General features: G+C 43.4%; 1 protein-coding gene across 2 annotated transcripts in view; it reads right to left on the bottom strand.

The window, feature by feature from the left end:
* Positions 1-14,463, bottom strand: part of CD96 (CD96 molecule) — a 28,692-nt gene that overhangs the window by 5,381 nt on the left and 8,848 nt on the right. For both annotated transcript variants that reach the window (XM_071803653.1, XM_071803654.1), the window contains exons 5-11: positions 10,788-10,843; positions 8,392-8,482; positions 7,850-8,026; positions 6,595-6,648; positions 4,701-4,745; positions 3,710-3,784; positions 976-1,053 (exon numbers count right to left, since the gene is read on the bottom strand). In XM_071803653.1, coding sequence (XP_071659754.1) covers positions 976-1,053; positions 3,710-3,784; positions 4,701-4,745; positions 6,595-6,648; positions 7,850-8,026; positions 8,392-8,482; positions 10,788-10,843 — 576 coding nt within the window. The remainder of the gene's footprint in view (positions 1-975; positions 1,054-3,709; positions 3,785-4,700; positions 4,746-6,594; positions 6,649-7,849; positions 8,027-8,391; positions 8,483-10,787; positions 10,844-14,463) is intronic.

The following is a 14,463-nucleotide window of genomic DNA, read 5'->3' as shown; positions in this document are numbered from 1 at the left end:
TTGCTACTTTGTGATTTTCTTCAGCTTCTCCAGTAATTTATTTCATCTATAAACTACCCTTAGTACTCACTACATTTGCCAAGTAACTCTCTCAATTTTAATATTATGAAATTAAATACATATAATAAAACTAGGATACTCAAACGCTTTTTGTTCTTCTTTTGCTGCTGCAAATCCTTGACAGCTTGAAAGACTCAAGCCTTTTTCTTTTAACTCAGTGCAACTCAGCAGGGGAATTGCTTCTGTGAAGTATTGACAAGCTGGTACAGATTACGCCACTCGACTTTTGGCCTCTGCTTCGACACAATTTTTCCATGTTTAGTAATAATTTTTGCATGATGTGGTGACTATCAATGAGCAGCTGAAAATTAGCACCACAGAGCTAATATTCTTGGCAGAGGTATCACAGACTGAGGACCATGTAAAGCTGAGTACCTGCTCCTGTACTTTTTGCAAGATAATCTAGATCACTGTAGATTTGCAACCCAACACTCGCTAAATTTGTGACGCATGTGCAGCACCTGTATTTAGAATCATAGAATTATCTTGGTTGAAAAAGTCTCTCAAGATCATTGAGTCCAACCATAACTTAACTCTGACACTAAACCATGTCCCTAATGACTTCATCTCCACGTCTTTTAAACACCTTCAGGGATGGTGACTCCACTACTTCCCTGGGCAGCCCATTCCAATGCTTCACAAACTTTTTTTTTTTTTTCTCCTAATATCCAATTTAAACCTCCCCTAGCAGAACATGAGGCCATTTCCTCTCATCCTATCATTTGTTACCTGGGAGAAGAGACCAACATCCCCCATGCTACAGTCTCCTTTCAAGTAGTTGTAGACAGCAATAAGGTCTCCCCTCAGCCTCCTTTTCTCCAGGCCACACAGCCCCAGTTCCCTCAGCCTACATTTAGCTACATAGCTCCCCTGTTAATAGTCCTATGAAGCAAAGGAGATGCGTCATCTACTCACGTGCTGTTGCCAAACTCTCAGTGAATGCTGTGGTGCTGGTATAGCTTTTTGTCTCTGTGGTAGAAATCAGTGCTCCTGCTGAAAAGCATACAAGCTTGTAAAAATTGCTGTAGAGGACCCTTTCACTTGCTCATTTTTCCCTCTTTCTTCCCTGTTTTCTGACTAAAGAGGTCGAAGGGTTGTAACCTGCTACCTGAGATGCTGCCTTTGCTCAGACATGCACCACAAAATTCTGAGTCTAGTCTGTCACAAGCTGAACTCAAGAGGAGTTTGGTGAGATAGATGAATAAACTTTGAGAAAACATATGGGTCATTTAAGCATGCATTTTTGGATTTCAGCTGAGTTTCAGTTGAAACTCTGTAGTTCTGTGTGCACTGGCTTGCTTCGACCTGAAGGCAATAGAGTCTTATAAACAAACCTACATAAATCAGAATTTAGACTGGATTTTGCCAGCTCCAATGAGACAAAACTGTTTTCTGAACAAGAAAAGAGAAATTTTGAAGAAGTTAGTGTACAGGAATCACACCTGCAATGCCTGGTGCCAAATACCAACTTATTTAACATTTTCCTTTAATCTTTTTCTAAGTGCTAAGTATTCTAGAGCTGAACTAGATATTTATCTGATATTCAGACACAGACAGATGGTAGTTAGCAAGTAGACCTCTATTTTCCCAAGAGGACAATTTCACATTTACTAAAAACAATCCGTATTTCCTAACACCTGTCACATTTCTGCAAAAAGCATCATTAAGCCATCTGAACAAACCTGAGAAGGTGAAATGCAGCAGTAACCCAGCACTCAAAGCCTGAGCTTCATTGGGCTCAGAGGTAAAACTATTGTGGAAACTAAGCAAAGACCAGCCTGCAGTATTAACAGCCTTGGTTTTGTCTCCCCTTCTCCTTCTCCAGTCTATTTCTGTGCACTCTTCCCTCTTATCAGTTCCCAGCCACCTCTTGTATTTCATTAAAAACTTGCAAAACAACAGGAACTTAGTCAAACCCCTTTTTTATAAGGGTAGACTTGGACTTGCTGTCTTGAATCAGCTGCAGCCCAAAGGGGTCTGCTCAAGAAGCTGATGGTGGCACTGATGTGGGAACCAGCAGCGAGACAGGAGGCGAAGCACTAACCCATGGTTGGCACACCATGACTGCCACACGTCAGGGGCATTGGTTAAAAGGGAGATGTTTCCTGGACTATTTACAGAAGAGAAATGGCTCAGCTCCAGCTCATACTGTGACTTTGACCTCGTACCTCTTCAATCAGTGAAGATGTATGATCCAGCAATAATCCCCTCTGTTCACATTGTGTATTTATAGCCTTTGTTGTGAAATTGTTTGCTGAGACAAAACAGCTTTCAGTCCACTTGGGCAAACACTTCGCTGCTCCTCTGTCAGCCAGGCTGGGCAAGTATTTGTGCTTTGGGGACGGGGAAGGCAGTATGAGAAGCAGCACACTTTAATCCCAGTGCTGCTGCAACATGTGCTCCTCCCCTGGAGTATCTCGATTGTCATGACCCAGGGCTTTATGTTGAGTGATTCAGCTCCCAAACAGCACTCTGCTGGGGGAGGACCAAGCCTTGTGTTCAGCCTCTTCTGCCAGCATTACCCCACACACTGCCCATTGCATTACTTGCTCATCTCTGGATAAATGCTGCTATAGCCTAATGTAGGCTACTTTAAGTGCAGGTTGCAGGACTGAGTTACACAGCTTAAGGAGGATGTTCAACGTCCCATAGACTCATGAAAGTTAGTCTGTTGCAATTGATTTTTTTTGGGGGGATGGGGGGATGGTGAATGTGGGGAGAACAAGGCTCCCACAACTACCAATGGCCAAATTGTTGTTTAGCTGCTGCAATGGTGGATCAATTCCGAGCTTGTCACATTGCCTCTTCCCCATGCTGCCTGTGCTGCCGTTTTGCATGGGCTCTTTTCGTCTCCAAAATGGGAGTGTGTGCCATGCCTGTGTTTATTCAGACTTCGTAGCAGTGAGCACATACCTTGCTGTTGCCTGTCTAACTGCTGCTTAAAACCAGCCAGTCCTACAGGGTTCAACAGCTGGGCTTCAACGCAGAAAGAGACTTCAAAGAAAAAATTGCTCACAGGCAGGCTGTGCTGCAAGAAAATGCGCTTTGCTGGGCATCAACCCTTTATTTTGGGATCGGAACCCAACTGCTCCGCAGGCAAGAGCTTCCCCTGCTCTCCATTCAGGCTGCTGCCTGCCTCAAGGTGCATGAACCTCTTCCTAGGGAGGGGTGACGTTAAATCCTTTCAAGTGAGTCAGCCTGACCTTCCCTGGCCTTGATGTCACCAGCCCAGAGAACAAATCACTGAGCTGAGTCACCTGCTGTAAATATTATGTTTATGGGTGCTTTGTATTTGTACTCCTGTGCTCAGATGTCTGGGTTGCACTTTTTCTAGCTCTAATGTAATTCTATTTTTGTATGATATTTAATTAAAGATATACAAGGAATATGTATTGTAAAAATATATACACTATGTCTATTCACTTGTTGAAATCACTGCACATATCCTGAATGGAGCATTAGAAGAAAAAGAAATTAAGATCATTTTCTCATGCATTGATTTTTGAACTGTGGACTTCCTAGTGTACAATGCACTCAGAAAAGAGCTTCAATAGACATTAAATTGTTTGCTACAAAAAATGCAAGATGGTTATTGTGTTTATGTAACTTTCTCTTACACTCCTGAAGTAATACAGAAAATATTTATTACCTTGTGTTGTGGAAATAGAGGCCCAGCTTGCCTGACTTGTGAAATCCAGAGAGGTCAAAGATGTCAAGTGATGCTCTAAAGACGAACAGATTACACAGTCTCACATTTAGTCAATAAGGCCTTTTAAAAATAATATTAATAGATCATAAAACAACCCAGATCAAAGAGCTTGCAGTAACTGTTGATTAAACATAGACTCCATGGCAGGAATTCTGTTATCATAGTTACAGTTAAATGTTCAGACAACATCCCAAAAATTCAAGGGGCAATCAGAGACAGCTGACTTTATCAATGCAGAGACTTTCATATAGGTTAGCTGTGTGTGTTATTTATTTACATTTTTATACACAGGGTTCAATTTAACTGCTATGGGGTGGATTATGCACTTGATGGTGGGATGGTGGTGATCCCCTGCCTATCCAGGGCCTTGCTAGAAATGGTTCTGACAACACACAGCAGCCATATAAGCCCAGGAGATCACCTACTCTTGCAGATTTTCCTCTCAATTGTTTAAGATAGTTTTATGTGGTTACCCATATGTGTGCTCTGGTAAACAGTGTTATTTATCTTATGCCACTAATGAATGGGAATGATGTGCTAATATTGGGCCAAGGAAAAGTGATGGTTTTAACTTTTCTGCCACATGGACTTCTCATAATTTGTCATAATAGGACAAATTTATTCATAGTTGTGTAGGGGTTTTAATTCCATTTTATAAAAAGACATAAGAATAGTATGTGATATTCAGCATGCATTTTACATGCTGTCCTAATATGACAGTTTTAGCAAGGTTTGTGTCAGATCTCTTCGTGTGTAACTCCGTAGCTTGCAAATTCCTGTCCAGCAGCACACAAGTTCCATCCATACCAGAGCACGCTGACCTTTCCCCAGCACGCCTCTGGCTCTGTGTACATGACATTTAAGCACAGGTCAAGCAGAGATCATACATCTATTGATAGAGTAATAAAGAAGGCTCTTTTTTCCCTGTTACCTGAGGTAGTAATGACAGCTGATGGAAGTGCTGAATTTCCAAGGCCTACGACAAATCAAAGCAAACACTTTGAGAAAGGTGTTTATTTTGCTTTAGAAAAGTGGGTCATTCAAGGGTTCAAGAGTAAGAGTGCATCACGCTTAATTTCCAAATAATCTTTCAATGCAAAACCCAACCAAGTGATCCAAATAGAAACAAGAAGTACCTGAGGTAAATGTCCTGTGAAATCCCTAGGGAGACAAAGGTTTGGGGGAAAAAGGTTTGAAGCCTCGGGCACCTCCAGTCTGCACCTCAGCTCCAAAAGCAGAAATGAATTACACGGTTTTATCCTATACATAGGCACCTTATTGGCATGCAGGTTGAAATAACACACATGACTTGGTGGTGGCACCTGCATAGTTCCATCCACGAGACATTTCAGAGACTGCAACCCTGACAGGAAATTTCAGGGACACTTTGCACAGAAAAGTGCAAGCTGAGTCCTCAAAGGAGGGGAGAGAAAGGGGAGAGAATTCCTTGTAATTAAAGGACTGTTATCCAGCCAGCAAAGCACATAAGAAACACTGTCCTGCCTGAGCAGTATTACACATTCTGGGTAAGAGAGTTGTCTCATTTTTATTTATTTATTTTTTCACGAGGGTTCAGGCAAAGTATCTCCTGAGTAGATTAGGAGGAAGGATTTAATGTCCCCAAAGGGTACCATGAGGGAGTTGAACCATGAAAGTGCACATGTCTTATTAGAAAAACCTCTGGGAAAGCAGGCCAATTACCTCTGAGTGGTCAGGCATGTTGGGAGGGTGTTGGACGGGGAGTGACCCTCTGCAGACCATATGTCAGCATAATCATCAGCTTCCCAGCTGCTTTCTTTTGCAACCATTTGTACCTCCTTTGACTGTTTTGAGCATTGCTCTTCCATTTGCATTGCATCGTAGCATATCTTGTATTAACAAGAATTCTGTAGGAGATAGCTCCTCAAGAGAATCCCTTATCAAAGATGCAACGGGTCTAAAACCAGGAGTAGTGGGGCACCTCGAGGTGTGCCCAGATCCCATTATGCCAGTATGTCACTACAGAGTGTTCAAGGTGAAGCAGAGTGGTGACCTGACACAAGCTGCAGGGGCTGCTTTGGGACATCATCTTGCAGAAGCCAGCGAAAGAAAAATTCCTCTCTCTCTGTGACACCCAGTACCTGGAACGGCTTTCTGGTGCCCAGCAGGGTATTGCCCAAACCCCCAGGTCTTGCCATAACCTGCACTCACAGAAGTAAGCTCATATAGAAAACCAGACTTCTTTCCATGCTGCTTGTCTACAGCGTTTCTCAGATGCATTCATGTAACGCAGCGCTAGAACGCAGCTGCCCCCTGTGCAGAGCAGAGCAAACAACTGCAGGAGGTGCGTCTCCAAAAGGCTTCAGCTGAGGTGCAGAGGGAACAATTTGTCTGTCTGCAATAAGCTGATAATAAGACAAACTTGCAGGGGCAGAGAGCAGATTTACCAAATTTACACAAATTAAGAAATATCACTTTCAGTTCTTTAATTAGGCAAAAGCGTCGAGGATCTTGGCTGTATGTTTAAGCAGAAGGTAGAATCATTAGTAGGGCTGTTATTTTTAATTATCAGTTTGATGCTGAAAGAGCTATATTCAAATGCCAGCTGAAGAATCAGAAATAACTTTAAGTGCCCCTCAAGGCTGGAGTTTAATTATGCTTGGGCTTAATTATGATAGATTACATCACTAAAATATCTGCTTATTGTAATTTCTTTGAAGTCATAGCTGCAGAAAGGGGTACCTTAATACCCATCCACGTTTGCAAAACCATTTCTCCAACAGCATTAGGAATTTGTAGCCACACCTCTAACATAACCCGTTATTTTGTGTTCTAATTTATCCTACCTTCTGAAGCCACGGTGGTAAAAGCTTGGGATGAGGCTTCATTAGACTTATTGTCTGTGGAGAAAAAAAAAAATAATGAAAGGAGTTCTTAAAAGTAGTTAGGCTTTTGTTATAAAGGCTGAAAATTTATTTTGGGGGTTGTGTCATGCTGTGCATTAGTATGGCACCTTTACAGAATATAGTTGAGAATTAATGTAATTCTTCCTTTCTGTCACATCTAAATACATTAACATTTTTATACAGATCTATCTGGATCTATCTTAGTGCTAGTATAGCCTGCAGGCAAGAATGTAGACTTCTTTAATTGACATCTCTCTGATTTGAACACATTTCTACAAAACTGCAAATTGTGTGAAATGAGTCATTTTGGAGAAAAATGATTATTTATCTGTCTTTCCTCTGAAGCTGTATTTCCAGGGGAATAAGCTCTGGTTTTTAATGCAATCTTTCTTTGTGGAAAAACATACCAATAAGCATATCCAGAGACAGAGGTGAACACAGCTGAGCTGCAAGCAGGTCACCTAAGGGTCCAGCAGTTCATTTGTACTATCTGTGCAGCAAGGAGCACACATAGTAAAAAAACCCAACCGAACAAGTGTAATTGTGCATCTGCGCCTGAAGGCTAGGCATGCACAAGAGGGTGCTAAATGAAATTAGCCCTTCTTGCTGGCCAACCTCCATCCTCAGGAATGCCATAAACCTTTGGACTGCCACGTCTCTGGCTTTCAGCAACTGCTTGAGACCATATTTCCCCACAGTTCCCTAATCTCGTAGGTAATTCTTATAGTACAGGTTATGGAGGAGGTTCTCTATTGCCCAAAATGGTTTAGGGGCCTTTTGCAGGTTTCATTGATAATGTGCAACATAGCCCTGACTCCAAGGGTTTGATTTTCCAGAAAGCTGCATTGCATATGCAGACTTTCTACCAGGAGTGCTCAGTGAGAAACACACGATTTATGAAGTCTTACTGGTGCTGTGTGGCTAAGCTAGTGTATTTTTGGGTATGGGAAGTGCAGCAAGGTGCTCCCTAACAGATAGCAAGCATCTTATGTTTGTGCAGGAGTTTCTTAGCTCATTTAGAGACTTGAGCAGAGACTTGAGCTAAGAAACCACAAAGTTGAAGCTATATGACAAACTTGTACAATAACCCCTGCATATACTTGGCATTTCTTCAGTATTTTAAAAAATGGAAAATACACGTTTGGTGTTCTTGGTATTTTATGTTTCAGATATGTCCTGTCTATGAAAAACATACCGAATGAAACAAATATTTCTTCTGATGAAATATTCAATTTTTCATTCCCGAGGAAGGAAAACAGACATGCACATGAGAATGTCTTATGTGCCTGGTGGGTCTCTTGCAATATCAGTGTTGATCTCAGCTGATAGAAACCTTCACTGTCTTGTGAGTCTTCTTGTTCAACAGAAATTTCTTGGGGAAAGAAAACAAAGAAAAGCTGCAAGACCCTCTTATTATGCTCTATACTATAAATCAGAGCTGTGCAAAATAGTGATACTGAAAGGCAAGCTCATACAGCAGCAGGTTTCTTTCCTGAGACACTATCAAAGATTTGGCAAGAGCAGTGCAGTTATGCCAAGCTGCTGTTCCCATCCCTGGCAATTGCAGGGAGTGATGACCACAGCTGTTTGCCAGCTGTTTCCTTTGAGGTCTTATCCTCCCCTTCACCCTGACAGCCACCTACAGGTTCCCTGCAGCAGGAGCAGACAAGCAACTATCACTTTTCTTTGGAACCACTTCCACAGCTGCAACATTGCCCTATGGACAGGTCACTTTACCTCCAGTCTGCTCCATGAGGCTCACTCTGTCCACGTACCACACAAGGCTTGGCTTGGGAAATGCCTTCCTCACCACGCAGCTCATGTTTGGCTGTGGGCAGCAAAAGTCAGTCGTTAGCCTCTGGCATTTCTCACCCAGCTGCCGGCTTCCAAAATCCCTTACAAACCGAGCTTATTCGCTCACCATCCTGCTTGGGAAGGAAGCACTTGCTTCCTCTTCATTGCATTTCTTTCTATCCTGTTTTCCCAGTTGCTGACACCATTGAATGAGAGTCCAGGGACATCCTCATCACCCTGGGCCAGGTTGGGGTGTGACAGGCCTCCAACACCCTCCAGCCCTGTGCTATGTCTGGAGAGATATAGAGGGACCCTCCACCCTCCTGCCCCCAGCCCAGCACCTTGATGACAAACACCCACATGGAGAAACAGTGGAATCAGCAATGGGCACGCTGTGTGTGAGGGCAGAACGAGATGCCTCCTGATTGCTGTATAAATCCTTTCTTCATTTGGCAGATAGAGACAAAACCCATGAAAATGACTGCCTAGCACAATGCTATGTTGAATATACAAAATTAGACACCCTTGTAGAGGGCATGATGTGTAATAGGTTTCGAGAAGTCACAAAGAATTGCATGCTTTAGATTCAGTAGTCCTGGCTGTATGCAAGTTGCTCAAAAAAACTCTGTACTCAATTTGATTTTCCATCAAGTAACAGATGGGAAAGACCTCTAAATCAAGGCTGGATAAAACGGCTGGGCACTAGCAGGGTGGGACATCTCATCCTCACACTGCCTGGATATTCCCAGTTATGTTTACTTAGCTGCTTATAGCACTAGGAGAAATTGCCTTGTCCATTTAAACAAAGAAAAAAAAAGAAAAAAGCAGGTGCTACTGATGTAGTACAAACCCTCTTGCACCCACTTTTGAAGAAAGTGGTTCACACATTTCATTGAAAGCAAGATTAATGCATTTCAGCAAGCAGAAATCAATCAGTCAGTATGAAGACTGAAACTGCACATAGGAAATGCTTTCCTTGTCATGGTAAACAACCTTTGAACTCATAGTGTAATTGCTTTCCCCTCTCTTCTCTTCATTAATCCCTTATTTTTCAGGCACTTTTAGTTCATAATATTTTTATAAATACATCCTATGAAGAAATACAAATCTAGCATCCAAAGTAGATTTAGGCCCTGCAAAAAAAGGGAGGAAAAGAGAAGGAAAGGAGTTGGTGTTGGTTTGGAGGTGAAGAAGAGGCAAAGGCTCTTGATAGAGTTTCACCTGCTTGGTCCCATGACAGCAACACCCCTTGGCCTGCTCAGCAGGACGGTGCAGACAAAAGCCTGCAATGTACAACACTACAACTGGAAATTGGCCACCAAAAAGATTATACGGGTTTTGCAGAACCAACTGACTCATGGCTTGTCTGAAGCAGGTGGAGATGGTTAGTACAAGGTCCTGCCTGCCTACAAGCACTGCTTCCAAGGAAAACTTTCTTAATTTGGGTTTCTCATGGATCAGAAGCTTCAGCTTGGATGGATGCAACAGGAAGCAAAGTGCCATAGCTAGTAGTCACAGTGTTTTGCTAGTCAGTTTTATGGGCCACAAATAGATTTTATGCTAAGAATGACCAGTGCGGTACAGCAGACCTTTAGGTTTCGCCATTACCAAGCATGTGATGAAAGGCAAAGGCCCCAAACCACATGCGTAACTATTCAGGCCTAAATAGGGGCCCTCAGACTTAGATCCAGCCATGCCATTGCATTTGATTGCTCCAGTTTAGTTCTGCATGCAGCACAACACATTATGCCTGACATGACCGTCACTTTTCCATTGACACACAAGGCCATGTTGGTGCCCTGCGCACCACTCCCGCAGGACCTGCTCCTCCCTGTCCCCAGGAGGGCTGTGTGGCAGGTGGGTGCTGCCACTGCCTGGCCTCTCGGAGCAGCATCCCAGGTAGTGGATGGCCTTCTTCAGAGGGGGATTTTAAGCAGTATGGAGAGGACAGGTTGAGACTACTGGGCGGTAGCCAGCAAATGGGGAGGGAAAGAGAGCATTGCAGCCCACTGCAACACCACCGACTTCTCACACCCACTCAACCCTGTCCTGGAGACTTCCCTAGGGCTAGAGCAAAGCCAGATTCTGTCCACACCATGGAGAAGCCCTTAGCTAGTTCCAGTTTGTACTCACTGAAGCAGTTCATTGCTGTGGAGGTGGGAATCTCTCAGAAGAAAGGGCATGGATGTCTGACATTAAGTCATTGACTCGCTTGTCACCCTGTAAGCTCGGTCAGTTTGGAGGTCTCACCTATAGCTGATTCAGCTTAGCCTGCTTGGCCCTGCTGGGATGGCATGATGGCAGTCACAGGCATTACTCTTTGCTCCAAAATTGCTCACCTTTTGTGAGGTGCCAGCTGAGCCCTCCTGCAGGCTAACAGAGATCTCAGGGTAGGCTGGAAAGCAAACAGAAATGTGTTAGTGTAATGGATACCAAAAGGTCACAGTAACAACTTCTAACAAGACTTAACAGCCTTGTTTCATAAAAAGAGTGGAAGCTAAATTGTGCATCTACCTACGCACCTAACAAGATAGAAACTTGCACAGCTCCGATTTGAGGTCAAGGAAGTGGTTTACAAGCATGTATCAGCAGCTGCTACCACAAGATCCGCAACGTATTTCACTGCCTATCTAAACTAACTCTCAGGTGGCTTTGCTGGAGAAACGAGCTCAAACCATTCTGCAGTCACAGCTCGGGCAGCAAAGCCACCCTTGCCTGGCCTGCTGAAGCAAAACACTCCCCAGTTATAGGTTTCTCCAGGTGTTCGCCAAAGTCATCTGTAAAGGCTTTAGCCATCCCCAAAGACGTTGTCTGACCTTGGTACCAGCTTTCCACATGCTGTCGCCTGGGCAGATGTGTGACAGACTCACACCACAGACACTTCCTGCCTTGCCAGGAAGCCCAGAGCTCACCTTCATGTCACAGCAGTGCATCTCTGATGGACACATCCACAAGAAATTGAAAAAGAGTTTTCTTTTGTTTTAGCAGCATTTTGGTTCTAGGTGCATCTGACTGTATAGGTAAAAGATGTCAGGTACCATAGGCCTCTCCAAGTTGGCATTTCTGAATTAGCCATTGGGATCACTGATTTGCAGAAATATTAACTGATTTATTAAGTGAGGACTGTTTAAACTGTGCTAACATATAGCAAGTCTCAAAAGCCTTGGATAAATTGTGCTTCTGGACATTTCTGAGCCTTAAAACTGGACCGGAAACAAGTGCAGCCCCTGGATTGCTTAGGAGATATGTAGTTCTTCCTTTCTAACCTAAACCTCACTTAATCTCTACCATTAAGAATTCTTTTTCTTTTTTTTTTTCTCCTAACACTGTCAATTGATGTGGGTTTGCCTCAGTTCATTACATTCCCCTCTGAGCTGAACTGCTCAGGTTTCCCTGTTGTTTTATACAGTGAATCCACCAAGGACTCTCCTGCCTTTTTTTTTAATCTCAAATTTTCTGCATAGTTTTCCTGGAAGATTATGCTCGGGAGTAACCTACATTTAAATATCATGACCTTATGTTTTTCTGGACTTAGGCTACCTTTTTAGGTGGAATTTATATTTTTGGGGGGGCGGGGGGGGAATTCTTTCTATCAGAAAATTAATGTCTTCAGATTTCATCCTTGTTTCTGCCTTGCCAAAACTGTACAGATGGTAGTGGGGCTGGCAGAATACAACCATACTTTTTCAGACGTAAGAAAAAGTCTGATAAACTGGATGTTCTAATCTCAGCTAAAAGTTGGCTGGGAGGCTGAATAACATCTAACCTAGTATCTGTATCTAGTCTAGTACCTGCTCCTTTTCTTTTTTTTTTTTTGCGAGAACATATATGCTTTTCCACGTCTGTCTTGGATGCCTTTGTCTGCTTCTCAGAAGGCATGTTTGTTGGGTAACTATTCTGGCAGGCAGCTCTCAAGCACAGCTCTGAACGATCTAATAGATATTTTCCATTTAACATCTCAGCCCCTGTTAACAGTTTGACATTCATTTGTCTTGCTAGGATATTTACCAATGTTTTGGGTCTAGCAGAAATTCAATATTTAGTATAGCAGTTTCTGCTGCTAAGCTTTTACTCTCACAAAAAGGAGAAATCAATATTTGGCAAAGTTAGACATGAAAAGGCCATACATTTTCTCAGAAACTTGTCTCTAAAAGAATTCTGTTCTAGAAAAGAAATATTTTTTAAGCATTTCAGTCCAAAAGCACCCTCTTAAAAAAAGCTCTCTAGACTGAATGTCTGTTTTTACTCAACCTATCAAGACTGCCAGCTTGAGAAACTTGTTCGTGCCTTCCCCATCCTCTCCTGCCCAGCTCTCAGTTGTACTCAGGCCACCTCAAGCATCTGTGGGAAGTGCCACTGCTGCCCCTCAGACTTGCACTGTCTATGGTGTGTTTAGCCTCGAAGCATTTTTCAGAGGGAATGTGGACAAGGAGCTTTCCCCAGGTGACAGTACCTTCCACTCCTCCTCCTGCCTATTACAGCACCGTGGTACACCGGCTACCCATTGTCTCTGCCCTTCTTCCGTGCCCCTCAGCCTGTGGGGTTTGGTTGCGTGAGTGTTTGGGTGATGGGGGAGTGCTGGCTTGCTGAGATGAGAAAATCTCCCCAGGTCTCAGTTGGCCTTGGTCCTCTAGCTATGTCCTTTCTAATGTCCATGACAGCAAATATAACCAGTATAATGTGCTATTAACATTGTATGCACTTACTATTACGCTTTAGATCCCACCCTGGCCATTTGAGGCTGGTTCTACCTGCTAGGACATAACCATTCATTTCTTCACTCCCTGATCAGCTTTGGCACAAGGAACAAGAGAGGTGCTGTTATCAGAAGTGGCTGTTTGTCTATGCTCAAATGTCAACTGGAGCTTTGTGGGTTATTGTGGCCACTGTCTTTGCCTGTTCTCTGCCCGTTCCTGCTCTGCCAGGACAGGGGCCTGTGGGCTGGGGCAGGGGCAGCTCTGGACCATCTGCTCTCAGATGCTGCTCTCCCACTGCAGCACAAGTGAGGCAAATGGAGAAGAGCTGGTATGATGCAGTTGTAAGCAGCCTGACCTCAGCAAATGGTAATGGAAAAGAGTGAGACTGCATCCAAAGTAGTTATTTTACCTGAAAAATATCAGATGCGAAATGGCTAAAAGCACAAAAATGCACTTCCTCAAAGATCTGGACTCTATTGGCCTGAGGTCTGAGAGACCTTCCTCAGCACCCACCACAAACCATCTCTCTGGGAACCCCTCCACCTAACCCTGCCTTCAGGACACCAGCGAAAGAGGCTGATGGCACAGCACTCCAATCCAAAACCGGCCAGCACTTACTGGGAGCATCACAGGCTGTTCACCACCAAGGCTCACGGTTGCTTTCTCTTGTTCACCTCTCTCCCATTGTGCTAATCTGCTGATGCGTGTGCATGCACAGGGGACTGCACGTGATGCAGTAGTTCAGAGAATAAGCCAAATAAAGAAATCTTTTAAGCTAACAGGTACACAAACCAAGGCAAGAGCATCAGCAGAGATGGATGGAAGAGAGAGTTCAAGTATGTTAGTATACTTGAATGATTACCCAGGCAACGCTGTAGCTATTTAATAAATGTTGATTTTTAAAAGTAAGTCCATGTCTGAATCATGCAGACGCAAGAGGAAATTTCGGATTACTAATGTCTATTTTTATTTCTCTTGTGTCAGAGATCAACAGACCCCAGATACAGGTTTTGCCTCTTTTTTTTTTTTTTTTCTCTGCTCTCTGTTGGATTTTTCTTTGCATTCAGAGCATCAGCCTTGCATATCCATGCCATCTCCAAGTCACAGGCTTCCTTGGGCAAACAGCTACAGTCAAAGGATTCTAAAGGATTCTTGACACCCACTGTTTAGCACCCATTCATTTTAGGAACATTGGAAATATGCTTTCCAGACTCATTGCTATACAAACAGAAAATATAGCCCAGTTTCCCATGGGCAGCGCTGCTCTGACTTGGTTGTACCTTGGTGGCTGTACAGTGGTTCCTAAGCCGCTAGAGAG

This window comes from Patagioenas fasciata, chromosome 1, assembly GCF_037038585.1.
Source record: "Patagioenas fasciata isolate bPatFas1 chromosome 1, bPatFas1.hap1, whole genome shotgun sequence".
Classification (NCBI taxonomy): Eukaryota; Metazoa; Chordata; class Aves; order Columbiformes; family Columbidae; genus Patagioenas; species Patagioenas fasciata.
The sequence above is the reverse complement of the archived record's forward strand: the minus strand, read 5'-3'. Positions and strand labels throughout refer to the sequence as shown.